This window comes from Strongylocentrotus purpuratus, unplaced genomic scaffold (genome assembly GCF_000002235.5).
Source record: "Strongylocentrotus purpuratus isolate Spur 01 unplaced genomic scaffold, Spur_5.0 spur5_scaffold_20, whole genome shotgun sequence".
In the NCBI taxonomy this organism is placed as follows: Eukaryota; Metazoa; Echinodermata; class Echinoidea; order Camarodonta; family Strongylocentrotidae; genus Strongylocentrotus; species Strongylocentrotus purpuratus.
The window spans coordinates 38700572-38719366 of NW_022145606.1; the positions used below are offsets into that span (position 1 = coordinate 38700572).

General features: G+C 39.5%; 1 protein-coding gene across 1 annotated transcript in view; it reads right to left on the minus strand.

Annotated features, from left to right (window-relative positions):
- Nucleotides 1–13285: 13285 nt before the first annotated feature.
- Nucleotides 13286–18795, minus strand: part of LOC115927718 — a 30567-nt gene continuing 25057 nt past the window's right edge. The window contains exon 3 of the mRNA XM_030993927.1: nt 13286–13342. Within this exon, the coding sequence (XP_030849787.1) occupies nt 13286–13342 (57 nt within the window). The remainder of the gene's footprint in view (nt 13343–18795) is intronic.

The window sequence follows — 18795 nt, forward strand, 5'->3', positions numbered from 1 at the left end:
GTTTTGTGGCGTTCATTCACATTGAATATATACGCCATAAATATCTTCAATTTTATAAGAAAATCAGTTATATTCTTCATAAGAAAAATGAGAATAAAGATTTGTAATGAAATAATTAATTAATCAAAAACGCAATTTAATAGGAGTCTCTGGATGGTTTGCAACTTCGTGTTTCTGCTTTTTTAAAGTTTAATCTGGTCAGCCCGGTTTCGATTGCATGGAAACTAGCTTTGCCCGATTTGAAACAGGCTTCTCGGCTACTCGGCGTGCGTGCGCATTGATCTTTTTATTTTGTAACGCACGGTGCCTAGACCACTCAGAAGCACAGAAACACTAAATTGAGACAATTTTCAATTTTTTGAAGGTGTAATCGCCGAGTGTGTCGATATGGATGGAATAATACTTAAATCTGATACAAAACCATGACACTCTGTTGGAATAACTAGTTAACCAACCTACTCTGGCTGTTTGCATCTTTCCTTTGCAAAGTTTATTTGGATCCAGGATTTTGGTGGCGCCACATATCAATCAAATCAATTATAATGTACAATAAATCATTTCTACTTGCTTGGTAGGAGTCAGTGGTATTTCCTAGTCTAACTAAGTGAGGTTTGAGACAAATATTACAGTCTCCCCCGATAATAGAACTGAATCCTGGATATTCTCAATGATTTGTAATTTGTCCTGTACATGAGACCAAATTTCCTTTGCTCTGAAATAATGTTTGGTGCATAAATATATACCAAAATAAATGGCTTCTCCTCTTATTCAATCTGAACAAGAACATATCGACCATGTGGATCCAAAACTGATTCTTTTAGAACATAATCAAAACCATCTAGAATGGAAATTCATGTTCCCTGTCCACAGTTTGATCCATGTCAAAAGTAAAAATCTCCTTTCATTTGATTTCTCCAAAATAACTAAACCTAATGTGTGCTATGTGTGTCTTGTAGGCACAGTACACAAACCTTGTTATTACGTAAGTACTTAAATATTTTCTTCTGTTTAACGTAATATCTTAAATCACATATTGTATATACACTGAGCGATAAAAGCTTAATTCTCATCTTATCTCGTATTTTTCAAACTTAGGGAAGAATGAGACAAGTTTTAATTCTAACTTTCACACAAACTAAGATTTGCATTAGTGTTAATGGTTAAAACCGTACCCACCATGCTTATGAACTTAATTGGCACGCGGGAAGCGCTGAGATCTAAGCGAGTACATCCAATTGCTATTAAAATGTATGACTAAATGCTTAGATTGGCCGGGAAAACTTACATCACGTATATATTCACCCAAAATTCACAATATGTTAATTTTACCAAAAGCTAGAAGCATATTGTAAAACAGAAGGGCATATAGCTCCGTTTAGTCTCATTTCACAACGCCCCCTATCGTCAGAGTCAGCAGCCTAACATGTTAGCCTATGGAATTTTACCAACAAAAATCGTTAAAAATTCAGTTTTTGTTTAAACGAAAAGCACATCCACCCCGACGTACGTTATCACTAGCTCTTTCATTGGAACCCTCATGTCCCACTGACTTTAGAAAGTTCACCCACCATAATTTGATCAAAATACGTTGCAAGCTCGTCATTGCCTAAAATAACACATGTGAAACAAGTCGAACTTTGGATTCAGTTTGCCAAGCGATTTTAAGATTATAGGTCAAGCACACGAAGGATAAGAAGCATGAATTAACATAGATCACTTCTGCTTGGTTCATTATGTCCATTTCATCAAACCCCCCACCGTCATTTTTCTATTTAGTAAAAGCAAACATTTTGCCGAGGTAAGCAAAAACATGAATATTCATGAACGGTCAGACAATGCAGCCTTTTAGTACGTAACATATAGTGAATGGGAATGGGCGATGATCCGTCCAGGAGGTAGAGGTCAATGGTTTGTGCTGGCAATGTTCCAGCGAGCGAAAATGAGATAACCGGAGCAATATGAGAACCATTATTCTTAAAATAGTTGAAAATGTATTACTTACATGAGGACTTTCGATGGTTTTTGTGCCTATGTACAAGTTGAAGAAAAAGGAAAAAAAACTTAGGAAAATATATTATATAAAAGCCTACAGATATTATCGTGTGCGTTGAATTCGCTTATGTTTGATAAGTACTGTGTTTTTTAATCATTTCTGATGTCTTTTATGAATATCTACAAATTATTATTTGGTCTTATACATTTTTGTTTTCGCTTTTATTCATGCTCCATGCAAAATTAACCAAGCATAGTACATTTTACATAACATGAACATTTCTTTCAGTAATATGGAGAAACAAATGTATCGTGGATCATACTACTGAATAACATGATCAATTTTTTCTTTAAATCATTAAAATAATATGGAAATCAAACATTGAATCTAGTTAAAAGCTAGACTTGTTGCGTATAGGTTCTCTCAATTAAAATACTTAATTACATATGCAGGAAAACAAAACACACACACTAGACCGAGACAAAAAGAGAAATAAAACAAAATAAAACACCATGGCTAAAAGTGAAAGAGGTAGAAAAGAAGAGGGGAAAGGATAGAAAGATAGATTTATAGTAGGGTATATGGATAGAAAGAGAGAGGGGGTATGGGCAGAGAGATAAGTAAAACGAAGGAGAAAGATAATAGTAGTATAGAGTAAGATGGGACTGATAAATTCTCAAGACATGCTAGGCATGGGTGAGAGATGAAAAAAGCGAACAGCAATAAATTGACAAAAATAATCATTACAAAGAGCTGTCTAATTCCTAAGCATTTTGTTGTAAGAACCCTTTCACTAAGAGTGTTATCAAGAATAGCTTTCCCAGGTAAATTATCTATTATGTTATTATATATAAAATATATTAATATTGTGTTTTTATGTGTCTATAGATAAGAAGCTAATATCTAATTCTAAGAATTCTCTGAAACAGTGAAAGTATGTTTACTGGTTGTCATTAGGGACTTTTAGATTGAGTGGACGAGAACACGACGAACGCCGGCTGATCTTGCGTGTCAACGTACTCAACTGCCCATGTTGACTACAATTAGAAATCTTTTAGATTGCACTCGATGATATACATACATGCAGGTAGTAACACTATGAACATGGCGGACAAAGAAAGAGGACAAAATATACAGTTCCTCATTCTACCCTCAACAATTGCTTTGTAGACGAAAGAACATCCCTTCACTGCTATTATGTAAAAATGTGTAGAACAGGTGCATGTGACACCTGTTCTACACATGCATTTTTACATAATAGCAGGGAAGGGATGTCCCTTTGTCTACCCGAGGAACTGTATATTTTATGCGCACATATACTAGTAACGTACTAGATTTAGGAAAATCAAGGTTGACGCATTCTCGATCGCCGACTGAGACGACGTGACGCATGCGCAGTGCCTTAAAATGACGTCACACGTTGCAGTCAAAACTGTCGACGTGCAAATCTAAAAGTCCCTATTATGACGGTTAGGTTACCTTGACTGTTTGATCTCCCTGCCACTTTCGAAACGGAGTCCACTGACTATAAAGGAAAACATATATATATACATAAATTAATACAATTGCGCCCTGGTATGGGATTGAATATTACCTCTTGTATTACCTCTAGCGAAAGCTATCACACATTTGTTAAGTCTTCATTCGCAAATGCCTCAACGACATACACAATAATACAATGGTGACGTACATACTATACTCAGCACACACACAATTGGACACTCATTATTGTTCAAAAATCTTCATTGAAACCGTCAATAAAATATCATTTAATATTTATCAAATTAAAGAAGAAATAATACACTACTAAGATAAATTTAGATCAAATTTAGATCAAAATTATCAACATGTATATATATATATATATAATGTAAAAATAAAAGGTTCTGCGTCGGTGCATAAAATGAATAGGACACAAGGTAGATAAATAAAAACACCGGAGAAGTGAATATTCCACTGACGTTTCGGGCATAGCCCTTTATCGAAGTGATTCAAGCATGAACAACAATATACAAAAACAAAAATATAGGCGACGCTTGGTAGTCAAGATGCAAAGGCGCGTGAGAGTACGCGAAAGAAGAGAAAAAGAGATAGAGAAACGTCACAAAGCTCAAAAGTTGGACCATTGTGACGTGAGAAAATAGGAGAAAATTAGAAATATAGGGAGCGTTAGAAGAGCGTATCTCCAGGGGAGATACGCGGAAAGCAAAAGAAAAGGAAAAGAAGAGGCGCACAGAAAGAAAAATAAGCAATTGAAAAAGCATTATGACGTAATAAAGATATTCAAGTTCAACAAAGTTCAGTGTGAGTTAGGGAAAGATCTGAAAGTGGCGTTCATCCCGTCCGGGTGGAGAGTGCCAAGTTTGAAGATTATCCTCTCCTCCATCAGCTTCCTTTCTTTCTCATCTCGGCAAGATTTCAGCACACATACTTGAAGGTCATCAGCATTATGATCTCCGATGTTGAAGTGGTGAGCTACAGGTAGTCCGGCTGTCTTCAGGCGTATGGAACGCAGATGCTCCGTGATTCTATCGGCTAGGCGTCTCTTTGTCTCCCCGATGTACACCATGGAACAGCGGGTACATGTCAATCCGTAAATGACATTAGTGGTGGTACATGTGAATTCTCCTCTGATATGCCAAGTTCCTCTGGGGCCCACCACATCATGGGATGAGACATGGGCGCAGGTCTTGCAACGAGGACGCTTACACCGAGTGGTACCAGGATTAGTGATGCTGTGGGGTATCTGACTGGGAAGTCTTGAGCAGACAAGTTCTCCTATTTTCTCACGTCACAATGGTCCAACTTTTGAGCTTTGTGACGTTTCTATATCTCTTTTTCTCTTCTTTCGCGTACTCTCACGCGCCTTTGCATCTTGACTACCAAGCGTCGCCTATATTTTTGTTTTTGTATATTGTTGTTCATGCTTGAATCACTTCGATAAAGGGCTATGCCCGAAACGTCAGTGGAATATTCATTTCTCCGGTGTTTTTATTTATCTACCTTGTGTCCTATATATATATATATATATCGTATATAAATATGAACTTACAGTCACTTTGTCATGTTGAAGCTCAACTCCTTTCCTCTCTGTTGACGATAAAACCCAAAACAGTTTATTGTGAAACAATCTAACATGATAAAGCATGAAGCAGACATGATACATAACAAAATTGATTACTCCTACAGTCATGTATCCATAAAAGCTGACGCAGTACCGTTACACAAATGTTCCTTTTTAAGTGCAATCACTTCTACTTATAACAAGAAATCTTTGAATAATACCAGAAATTAATGAAAACATAGTACTATTGTATAAGTTCCTACCTAATACTTTCGTACAGTGGGCCTGATATATTGTAACATTTATGTTTTTTTTAAGGGAATTGAACGAAGCCATGCTTATCCAACCACGACATGTCAAACTCTGAATCTGTATAAAATGTGTAGTTTCGAGCATATGGTGTATTTTCATTTATCAATCTGACATGTTTCATACAGTTCTTTAAAAAAGTGAATTAATAGGTTGCATTACAGACTATTATTATGATTTTATCATGAAATGAAAACCATCGTCATGAAAAAGATAAAAAGGAAAATAAAGGAAAACAGTTTAAAAAATGAAGATAGAAAGATAATGGCGAAGGAAGTAGGAAATGCACAAAAAAAGGATGGGATTTGGCAAGGGTAATGTAAAGGCAGGGGAAAAGTATCTTTTTCACAAATAAGAGCAGAAGTCATCTTTTTAAAATCTATTTCTCAGGTGGCTGCCCTGCAAGAACAAAGAGTGATTTCTGACTCTTCTGAATCCGGGCTATAGAGTGGTTAATCAGATATGATAATGTCCTTCATGACTCACACTTTTGATAGTACGCTATATTTTTGTGAAAAAACATTACACATTTTATTGAAATTAAATGAAACCAAATGTAAGTGGTAATTTCATATAACAGCCAGTATCATAATTATGTAACAATGAATAGATTGTATTTATCATTTGAACTGACATTTGTTCTTTTCACCAGGATGCTGCAGCAGGGAAATAAATTGATATCAATAAAACGCCACAGGATAACATGATTAATTAAATTAAGAGTACATCATAGCTTCCGTTTTCCCCCTCTGTCTCTCTCTTCTTTCATTGGAAAATAATAAAACAAAATAAATTCATAAACAAGCAGTCGAAGGAACAACACAATTTTTGAAGTTTCTAAAGTTAAATTCCATGCTGGTTGTCGACGGTCGGCTAACATTTTGATATAAATCAGCAACTGAACGTATATCACTCGTCGATCAGCTGTCACCCTTTTTTTAACCACATACAGCCAGGTAATATTCGGCAAGCTCTGGTGATCTGTCAGCGATCGTCGGCGATCCTTGATAGACCTTGAGAGACCAAGAAATGCATTTCTATGACCAGTTTTGTTGACAAAAGGTTTTTCATGCAGTAGCGTAAACCTCCAAGCGATCAAAATGATCCGGATACCAATCACAGATCACTGAAAAAAACATTTAAAGACTGCCACAACTAACTTCCGACCAGTGGTTGTCAAGAGTCGGTGACCGGTTGTAGCTCTAGTTTTATTTTAATAGGCTTGAGCTTTCTAAAGTTTCAAACGTTACTCATGATATAGCTATTGGAAACTAATTATCGCATTGCATTTTGAATTGCACTTTGGAAAAATCGAAACTTTGAAAGTGTCATCATGTATTTAGTGTCCTGAAGAACAAAAAAACAATGACCGTAATAAACGTACCTGTGATTGCTGTATCACTTTGGTTTGCTTCCCCTCTTGAAGAACACTACAAAAAAAAAAGATTTGATGGTTATCAAGCAATTTTTTATTGTGATTAATACTGTCTAAAAGTTATTGGGAAAGGTTTATTTCATGTAATTTATACAAATCACTGTGCATTGTGGAAAATGATTGTATCTGAGATTATACACACATATGGTTTTCAATATAAAATGAAATTGGAAATGTAAGAAAATTCGGAGAGCAAACATTATTATCTTTTGTACTATGACTGTCAATGTATATATAAGTTGTTGCTCTTCTGGCGTGAAGTTTTCGCATTAAGGAAATATATAGATTTCTCAAATGCTATGTTCTGGTAGTGTTAAATCAACAAGTTACAATTGTTCCCCTGATATGTATTTATCACCAAATAGACTTTTCATTTGTTCAGGTATGGTGTTCCCGTATTGTAAAGTAAAGGTTTTGTTATTGAATTAAAAGTCTTTCCAACTAAAGTTTGTCATCTTTTTTGTAGTCACATTATGTTTCTCTTATTTGATATCAATCAACATTCAATTCTTCAAACGGGGATATCTCACAATAGAACCCACCATGATAATATTGTCACTATCTGAAACTAATAACGCTCACATGGGGAATATTGATTTCGAACAAGTCAGATTACTTGTACTAGTTGTTTGAATCATTCAATTCGATTCAAACTTTTAGTTCAAATATTGCGCGCTTACCGGTCTTTTGTTCTCGAAGTTTGGGTCCGTTGCTATGCATTGTAATATGACTTCTTTGGCTACAAACATAAAGCAAGAGAAAATGTACCTATCATTAATAACCAAGCCTTAGTATTTTTATAAATACATTTATAAGTTTTAATGTATTTTGTAAAGTAGACATCCATTGAACATTAAACAGGAGGGCCAATAATTCATCTCTGGAAACCAGGAAGCTGGCAGGTAGCAATCTTAAAAGTTTAAGGTTAAAATAAAAAAATAAAAAAATAAAAGCACCTCTCAGGATCTGATATATATGAGCACTTCGCCATGAAATTTAGCGGGGTTTTTATGATGTAACGTCATCTTGAGTAAGCAGACGACGTCCTATAACTAATGAACATAATTATTTGTATTGCAATTATTTCTCAATTATTAGAGTTCGATTCATTTAGAATATATATGACTGTATTTCACATCATTCTTAAAGGTAGTGTATCCCTTTTGCAGCTATCATCAATTTCTGTAGAACTTTGCAGGAATTATGAAATTTAAACGTTAGCACTAGCAGTGTCCTAGTAATCAAATTATGCAAGGAAACCCGTTTACTTTCTAGACTTCACTGCCAGACATATGGTGGCTCCTAAAGGACACGCACACGCAAGATTTGACGTATACCTATGCAACAAATTTTTAGTTTTTTACGTCCAAGACGTGAAAATCCACAAAATTGACGTATACCTTTGCTTGGTAATTTTTTCGTTTTTCTGTACTCATTGGCCCGCAGACATGAAAATCTGCGTCCGATATTCACGTCTGCGTCCGATATTCACGTCTGCGTCTCCCAAAAGGGACACGCAGATTTTTTTTCTTTACGTCTTGGACGTAAAAAGACAATAAAAACCTTGCATAGGTATACGTCAATTATTGACGTCTGCGTCGGCCCAAAAGGGACACGCAGACGCGAATATTGGACGCGAATTTTTGTTCAGTAAGCTGAGCGCCAGGAAGATAAGCGCACATGGGTTTGTCTGCCCCTAGTTACTGATAAAGGGATTACCAGCTGGTATCGAATACTCTGTCCAGATTCACAGTCTTCTAATTGCAGACCCTACACCTATACTTATTCAGTGTAGTTTGCAGGCACAAACCCTGGTCTGTCGTAAAAGAGAGTCTGCACTATAAGACTACCTTAGGCCATGTACTATAGCTGCTTCTGACACAACCAGTAGGTAGCTGGGCTAGGCTTCTCTCAAGGCACAATGATTTTTTGATAAAGTGTCAAATTAGGGTCTGTGCTTGCAGACTATTTTCAGTGTGTCTAAAGACCTACTTGTTATTGTTTTCAGCAAGAAGAGGACATTGATGCGCTTAATGGCAATGGAATTCTACAGGTTGCAATGTACATGTCATTCATTATCAGTATTATTGTTTGAGGACAATCAGATGACTAATAGAGGTAGTTCTGAAAGAGTAACAATCAAAATTGGTACCATGTGGACTTAATTTATTTCATTGATTTAGTTACCAACAGCAAATAAATACGGTAGGCCTACAATTTTTTTTTTATAAAACCATTTTCATGACGAAATCGATTGTCCTCAAACAATAATACTGATAATCAGCACAATCAGTGTCATAATATTATCAAATACAAGATGCATATCCTGTTCGAAATTCATCAAAAAATTTCCGCTGGAGTCCCATTTACCTGTTTGATCGTCATTAACTAATTCCCAGCTGCAAACTGCGCTCTTGGTCACAACGTTCTGTTCCGCTCCTTTAGTACTTTTTTCCTCCGGATTAAACCTGTAATGAATATAAAACGCATTCTCACACAAATTATTTATATACCAAAAACTATTAAAGCTGTAAGGTTATCATCCCAACATTTTCTTAAAAGCTCTAAAATGTGGAAGGCACTGTTTCCACAGCTCCTTTCCATGACCCTCTTTTTTCCGGTATGTGGACCTTACACAGGCGACCCCTTTGTTTGGCTCCTCCAATACCTTCTTTCACTATTTTGTTGAGGTTTTAATTTCCGAGGTTTTTGTGTTGATTCTTGTGATACTAGGCTGGCATTCAGAGATTCATGTTATCTTAGATCGTATCTGACGGATAAATTAATCAAATGGATTTTTGTTTAAATTATTTACATTCCTAGCTAAATTAAGCAACTGTAAACAAATTGTTCAAGAGACAGCAGCCCCCTTAGTGTTTTGTTGCCTTTATTTTATTGATGTCACGTTATGTAATGTTGCAATTAAAAGGATCATTATTTAAGTTTTGTGGGGATATATGATTTAAAGACACATAGTAGTAATAGCTCTCATATGGGATTCAACACCGTTCGAGTGTTTACCCAATAAATGCTGTCAATCACCAGAATTAGCCTTCAGTTTTATGACCAGCAGGCCTTATGTAATGTACTGCATTTTCCGCCCATTATCTCACTTTTCCCTCACCCGAAGACTCCCTTTCAAACTGGCCTGATTTTCATCGGATGCATCCGGACGCATCCGAAAAAAAATGCAAGTATGAATGCTACAGAGGAGAAAAAGCTGATAGAATAGCCGAAAGAAAAAAAAGAAGAGAAATAGGCGATTAAATTTTCCTGCTCAAGAGCAGAAGAAATTTTCATTTTAACGGTGTGACACCGATGAAAAAGCCACTGTGAATGCGTTCGGGAGAAAACAGCGATTAAAACACCGATTAAAATGGTCAAAGGTCGCAGTGTACGCGCGCGTTATCGTAACCAGCTATGTTTGTAGACTTATAGTTGAACATGCTGCATGTTAGCTAGATGGAGCGCGGGCTTAATAATTGCGCAATAATTCTTCACTTCCGGCATTTTTTTTTTCACGGGCAGTATGAAAGCGACAGCAGGGAAAACGGCGGTTTCACATTTGTTTACATAAGGAAAATTTAATCGGTATTTTCATCGGTGTGACTCCGATAGAAGCCAGTTTGAAAGCGGTATTTTCTGGGTTGGCCTACGGGTTTGCTGTGTGCAGACCTAATACCTGTACACACGTTGATGATTTTCATCCACCAAGTCTGGTGTCAACGAAATATGGCCTTCTGCCCATGAAAACTGACGGGTGACCCCCTAAACAAGTCAACGCAAACCGAAGCGTCCCCTTACATGGTACAAATTACCTCCATTAGACTATACTATTATATTACTAGGCAAGGAAGTTAACCACATTTTCGCAATAATTATAATTAGGTATTTTCACATTTTTAACGAGCTATGACCTTTCACCTTTGACCTACATACTCCGAAATCGAACTTAGGCTGTGTTTTGATACCATGTACCTTCATGTCAACTTGCATAATTACATCCGCCAAACGTTACTACAGGTTTCGAACGGAAACGAGATTCGCATTATTAATGAGCAATGACCTTTGACCTACATACTCCTAAATCGAATGTATAAAATACGGTAAATTCATTATGCTCAAAAAATGGTGTGTAAACGTGCTGTCTGAAAACAAACAAAAAGAAGAAATCAACACACACAAAATAAATACAAACAGATAGTAAACAACAATTAAATCTGTGATTTATGCCTCAATCAATTTTTCATAACGTCTTCCTTTCTTCTTCTTCTTCTTGTAATAACTTGTTAAACGTTGGACAAATTATGTATCTCATGATAGATATTTTAAGTGATTACATTTAAAGAAAAAGTACAATCGTTAGTCCAACATTTCACTAATACCCCGTTCTCACTCATTCCTAGAACGATCCAGGCTAGACCGATCCAGTGGATCGCTCCAGATGTTCGCTTCGTTTTGTGTACACACTCATGAGCTAGACCGCTTTTGTTGCTATAGTATAGCGCGAATGAGCTAGACCGCTCCCATTGCTGGGGGTTGCAAAGATCAGCGATTCAAATGTTTTGCGTGCCATACACATAATTTCCCGCGTAACACACACACCGACAAAAACGTACTTCCGGTTGAAGATCGCTTCCTGGCACGGTTTGTGTACACAGTACACAAGCTAGATCGGTCTGGGGCGATCTAGGAAGGGAACCGCTTGTCTGTACACACTCGCAGTTAGACCGATCAAGCCTATATCGATCTAGCCTGGATCGGTCTAGGAATCAGTGAGAACGGGGTCTGAGGCTGTTCACACCGGCAGAGATAGCGCGGTCTAGCGCGCGCTAGACCGCGCTATCTCTGCGGTGTGGATGGTACAACGTCGTTTCGGTGCGCCCAACAGCGAGCCTTGGCGAGCCAAAACGGCGTGCCACTGGAGCAACCTCTTGGGGTGGTCTATGAGGCTGTTCACACCGGCAGATATAGCGCGCGCTAGACCGCGCTATCTCTGCGGTTTGGAAGGTACAACGTCGTTTCGGTACACCCAACAGCGAGCCACGGCAAGCCAAAACGTAGTCCAGCCTCTGTACCGTTTTCGTTTAGCGCACCCAATCAGCTGATAAAATAACACACCCTCAACGTTGAAAGTAGACCTAGCCATTCCTATAAACCCCAGAGCTTACGGGGGCTCCGCCCCCGGACCCCACCAAGGGACCTAAGGTGGGCCCCTGGATGCTCATCTGACCGTAATTAAATACCTAAAACCCCTGAGCTTCCGGGGGCTCTGCCCCCTGGACGCCAACAAAGGGCCCTGAGGTGGGCCCCTGGATGCTCATCTGACCGTAATTAAATACCTAAAACCCCTGAGCTTCCGGAAGCTCTGCCACCTGGAACCCCACCAAGGGCCCTAAGGCGGGCCCCTGGATGCTCATCTAACCGTAATTAAATACCTAAAACCCCTGAGCTTCCCGGGGCTCAGCCCCTTGACCCCCTGCCGAGGCTCTTGCCCTGGACCCCACGCCAATTTACGTTCTACCTGATCGATAATACTCCACTTTGAAAAACGTTCTGCGGGACCTGCATGTAACGTGTAAGACTGGTTGTGATGCAGATTTTTCGTCAGCCCCCCCCCCCCTTCCGAACTTTTTTCTCATTACGTCACTGCCCCTGGAATGTGAGCCACCTGGAATGTTTGCCCCCCCCCCCCCCATCCCTAACTGCTTCCGGCGCGCCTGCTTGGGGGTGGTCCACGAGAAATAGCGCGGTCTAGCGCGCGCTAGAAAAAAGAGGGTGCTACGATAGACCGCGCTATCTCATTGCGGTGTGAACAGCCTCCATGAGAGATAGCGGTGGCTATCTCTGCCGGTGTGAACCCGAGCTACGATAGCACGTCGGAAGTCATCGTTCTACACGCGGGGAATGTTATACTCATTCTATTTGGTGCGATCTGAATCTGAATCGGTACAACTCAACACTCCTAGTTCGTAATAGCGCGCGAAATCTTTGACCGCTCTGACCTCATGACGTCACGCGTCATGGCAACAGGACCTCTCAAAAAATGGGGGTGCTACGATAGACCGCGCTATCTCACTGCGGTGTGGATCCGGCGAATGCCAATGGCGGACCCCCCTTGCGGTGTGAAAACGCCCTTACTTACTTCTGTCCTGTGAGTCGACGGATTAGGCTTGTCTTGCCAACACCTGCAGGACCAATGACCATTATTCGAGATCTGTTCCACGGGGCCGCTCCACTCCTAATCGCTTCTTGAATGACTGTGTCAATAACCGCTGATACTAAAATTAAAGGAAAAGGATGAAAGTTAAAGCATTAAAACTACCCCGAAAAGGAAAGAGTGGTGGTGGTCTCTGTGTAATTTTTTGTGAAATTCCTTCTCTCCAAAAATGAAGCCACGTGTGTTTGACACATTTGAATGCCTTGAGGTAACTCTACGCTCTGGGCAATCCAATAATCAAAGAATTCTTTCACTCTTCGTAATCTATAGACCTCCATCATGCTCAGGGGGCCAGGCCAGACCTGTTCCATTGTCGGGCAACTGGAAGGGGGAAAAAAGACCCATCAAAAGGGCAAAGGAACTCTTCGAGTCAACGGCCAGCTAGCTACAGATGGTGTCTCGATAAAAACACCCTGGAATGAACTGACCACCCACCATCAAATTGGTCGAGTTTGTCATCATGAGAATACACCATAGAAAGAGCAAGTAAGGATAGTCTCCAACGGTGAAACCTGCAGACTGAAGGATTCTTCAAATTTTAATGTGAAAGCGTAAGGTAAAACTTGTTCTTTTCAAATTTTCGTAGCGATTACGATCATTTAATGTTCGCAACTTCATTACCTTCTTTCCACTATATATTTATACATATATCAGGGTTGATCTTATTTTTTTCCCTTCTTTACATGGTCCAATATACCGTTCAGCCTGCACCACACTGAGTTGTCATATTTGATGGTGGGAATATTCTTTTGTGGGCAATTTTTGAAATATGTTTAAAAACTTGTCAGAAATACAGACGGGACTACAAAACAGGGTTTGTTGGCTCGTTTGCTGACCAGCGGACATTCTACGTTTTGGTGGGGTACTGGTATTATAAAATTAAGTCCTTCACTTTCTTGAAGTTTCAAGAAGGGCTTTCAATCTGGTAGTCGATATGATTTGGAATATCTTTCTCTTGTTTTTCGTGCTGCCGTCACAAATATTTAGGAGCCTAGAAATAGCTTTCGGAGCGTACGTACGTACGTACATTGAGCATGTGAATAATATATGTACAGCGCGCACGCCGCTGTACACCAGAATTATGTTAGTACTGGCAGTGGCTTGAAATTTGGTCCATGAGGCTACATCCCGGCATTCTGTGTTAACAAATTGTTCAATTCTCATAAAATAGAGATACTTAAAACAAGTATTTTGTTCCCTTTGTTTGCCTTTTCTCTTCCATCTCACTTTCATGACGGGTTGCTGTCCAAAGTATATATTTACTCTAAAGAAAACAAAGTATTACTTTTATCATTAAATATGTCTCCTTTCCTATATTTCCCATTCACCATGAAACACCTTGTTTCTTGGGACTTGTGACTTTTAAGATAAATCATTAACTTAAAGAAGAAAACATGTAAATTCTAGGATGTCTTCCTGTCGCAGTAATCAATAATTCCAACACTATCCGGACAAAAACGGGAAGATAATGGGGGCAGTGTCATATATCTAGCACTGCGTTATAGCTAGTGTAGCTCGGCCGTCAAGGACCAGGAAAAAATGAGAAGGGGCTGCAAAGATAGATTTAGGAAACCCTGTCTTGGGAGGATACCACCCACTACATTGATCAATTTCTGGTTATTCCACTAGGGGTGTGTACAGCTAGGTATAAGGTTAGAGATCAAATGATTGTTCAAATGAATTATTGATACTTAACAGAAAACATGTAATAAACTGCCTGATTTGCAGGTTGATCCAATCTAAGGTTCTAAAAAAAAAAATCGCATTTGTTTTCTTTTTTTAATTAGTCTGTGCTCACTCAAACGTAAAGTATATATGTATATATATATATATTTTTTTGTTGTATTTTTTGTTGTGTGTCTTCAGATTTTAAAGACCCTCGCCAAAAATGTCAGTAGAAACATTATGCAGATATCATGACATTTTTATTCTGGAGGAGATTTTTTAAAGTGTGTTCAAGTACAACTAAATATTACAGTGACCTAAATAATTATAACTTAAATATTATTTGATGTTGAATGCCAAAGAGCATCATAAATAACTTGTAAAACAAAAACAAAGCATCAACTTACTAGATAACACTTCCTCTGTCCTTCTTGCGATCCCTTCAGGTATCTTCTCATGCTCATATCTCGTAAAGTAAAGACACTGCGATACAGAAAGATGAAAAAAGAATGGTTTATTATGGTAGGTGTCGAGGTAGAGGTGTCATGGTCGACTGGATACGTCATCGAACTGTAGATCAAAAAGTCCGCAGTTCGAGTCCCGCCGCGGCACTAATGTCCTTTTATTTGGCAAGTTATTAGTCTACATTTGCCTTACTTGACCCGGGTAATGGATACCTGGCAGGATATTATTCCTTAAAATGCTAGAGCGCCGTAATGGCAGTGTGCGGTGTGCATAATATGGGGTCCCTCTTGCCAGGCGTGTAGGAGAAAGGGAAACAAATGAAAGAGAATTAAACAACGATAAAAGAGAGGGAGAGGTGCGAGAGCATAATGAATTGCATTTCTTCTAAGGCGAGGCGTCAAAAATATCGATACCAGCTGGCTACCGCCTCACGTATTGGCGGATCGAGGCTGCAATTCCGCCTGAAGCCTGGCTGGGGCAATTAATTTTCACTAATTAGCCCAGCCGGCTTGCACCAGGCTGGGATCTGAGTTTTTAATCGGCCCATCCACCTCCCGCCTGGCGGCACGTCTATAATTGGCTCAGCCGGCCTCCGCCAAAAATAGGTTGTTAAAGTTGCAACTTTAAAGTTTCCAGTTGGCGGCCGCCGTACGGAGATGCTTAAAGTTTTAGTGGCGGCAGCCAGGCGGAGATGCTTGTAATCCAGAATCTGCACGGTCCTTGTTAATTTCCCCACACTTGATCCAAGCCGTCGAAGATGGCGTTATCAACAGACTCATAATTATGCTCACCAGCCCAGCCTGAGTTTCGCCGGGCGTCTCAATTTAATGATCACGCCATCATCGGCTGGTAGCAAGTAAGTAGGAAGAGGTAGCGTTGGTGCGGTGGAGATCAAAATTAAATAGGCCAGATTCTGGACTAAGATGCTTGAAGTTACAACTTGTTGAAACGTGTAACTGAGCTTACCCTAAAAAATGGCGCTCATTTTCCGATTGTGACGTCATTTCAAGCTATGTTTACATTTCTATTCACGCCGGCCTTTGCGTACAAAAAGGGATGGACGTGAAGCAACGAGGGGAAGGATACCGTGATAGACCTTGACAAAAACTTAGCAACACCCAACAAATCTTTAATACAGAATGTTTCAGGCAAACGTGGCTGCCGTGATGCCGGGAACATAGTTTAGACGTAGCTTTGAGGGCGATTGTTATCGCGCCTGTTCACAGCGAAACGCACCTGTTTTTAAATTGCTTGGATTACCAAGTGTGCGCTTGTAAAAATGACGCTTGGCTGGAATGCTCCCCCAGGGAGTATGTGTGCGGCAAAGCCTGAATCCGATGACCGGGGTAATAATATATATAATTGTGAAGCGCTTCGAGAAGGCCTTCGGTCCTGAAAAGCGCTATTATAATAATATAAGAACTAGCTATTATCATAATTATTGTTTACAATTTAAGTGTATAATTTCAAATATTTAATGTAATTTTATGTCTTTATATCCACTATCTTACACCATTTAAATTTGGTGTCCACTCAGGGGCGTCTCCAAAGGGGGGGGGGGTGCGGGTGCGATCTGTCAGGATATTGTCGGTAAATTGGCTGCCGTCGGGAAAAAAGAGAAAAGGGGGAGGGAAAAAAAGAGAGGGAAAGGGAAAGAAAAGAAAAAAGAAAAAGAAAAGAAAAAAAGGAAAAGAAAAGAAAGAGAAAAAAGAAAGAGAAAAAAGAAAAAGAGGGAGGAAAGGAAAGAAAGAAAAAAGAAGAAAAAAGAGAAAAGGGAAACAAAAGAAACGGGGGAGGAAAGAGAGAAGAGAGAGGGGAGGTAAGGGTCTGAGAGAGGAGGAGTGGGAGTAAAAGAGAGAGGGGGGTTGTTGGGTGGAGTCGTCTCGTCGAGGGAGCAAGAAAGACACGGGTAAAATATATTGCTGTGTCGGGTCAGCTGTGTCGGTATGCTTGCTCGATCCTCGTGTACTATACCAATGCAGAAGTTTGAGGTCGGTGAGATGTATATTGTCGGTCGGCCGGCAAGTTTTTTTTCCCTACGAGCTGTGACTTTTTATCCGCTGGCCTTCTTTTAGTTTAGTCTTTTGGTTAGTGATCGCGAGGAGGCGCGATAGCTCAGTCGATAGAGCATTGGTCTCGTTATCCGGTGACCCGGGTTCGAAACCAAGTCGATGTGCTAGTGCCCTTTGGTTAGGCTTAATCCTCATTACCAGGTCCCTCGGAGAGGACTTAAAGCCGTCGGTCTTCTGTTTGCTTACTAACAAGCATTTATTGCTTTCTTAGCTGTCAGGTAAAATTACCACCACTATCACCTATCACAACCCCCCTCCACTGAGCGAAAATAACGGTCTGCGCGATTTTCAAATTTCCGGCGGCAAAAATAAAACAAAAATTATACTACTACCACTACTAATAATAGTAATATTGCTGCTGTTGCTACTACTAGTCTACCACTGCTGCTATAAGGCCTACTACTATTACTACTACTACTACTTTACTGTTACTGCTATTTCTACTGCTGCTGTTGTTACTACTACTACTACTACTACTAGGCGCGGTCCAGAATTAATTCTTAAGGGGGGCCCACATTTGAAATTATGCGAGCCAAATATTGGTACGTAATGGTGACACCGGCACACAGTGGGCCAGGGAGGAACCAAAGTGCGCCAAAACTAAGTTTGGGTGATTTTTTTTTTTCAATTTTTTTCTTGCCCAGTTGAAAGGTAATACATAGAGGAATACCTCAGTGAAATATTTAATTCCGTTATGCACAATAAGGGTATAAATTTACTACTTCAAACAGCAAAATCCTACATATTCACAGTTTTAATGCAAAAGTGACTTATTTTATAAATCTTTCAATTCAACATGAAGTTTTTAAGTTATTGATATGAAATTGCTCTCACATATTCCTGATAGTTCATTTCGTTGAATGAATGGGTTAAAATTAATAGAAACACAATCTTCATGATATATTATAGGGTAATTCACTGAAAAATGGACTAATTATCCTTGTTTTTTTATAAATCCAGAAGAAATGTTTAGATCTCCGCAGTGTACCGCCTATATTTTAATACCACCATTTCCTCTGATGTCTAAGCTTTAAGTTGATACCAAATTTGGCTGCCCGATCTTGCCCGTTGTTATGTTAGAGCCGATTTCCCTTGCCACATTGCCCCGAAAAATGTGGGTTTTGGGGGTCCGCGGCGGAATCATGAAGGATTCGTGGTCATAAATCACGGCGCGAGGGGGCGCGTGACACTTATTCTGACACCGCGGACCGAAATGAACACATTTTCGGGGCAATGTTGCAAGGAAAACGGCTCTAACATAATAACGGGCAGAATCGGGCAGCCAAATCTGGTATCAACTTAAAGCTTAGACATCAGAAAAAATGTTGGTAATAAAATTTTAGCGAAAATCCCTGGAAATCCAAACATTTCCTCTGGATTTATAAAAAATAAATCCCCAAACATGAGTTTTGGCGCACTTTGGTTCCTCCCTGGCCCACTGTGCGGCAGTGGCAAAAACTTTTTTTTTTTTTTTTTTGGGGGGGGGGGGTAGACAAAAAATGCCTATCACCCCACTCTAACATGTAGGCCCCGCCGTTGAACGTTTCTCAGCGGGGGTCAAGGGGTGGAGCC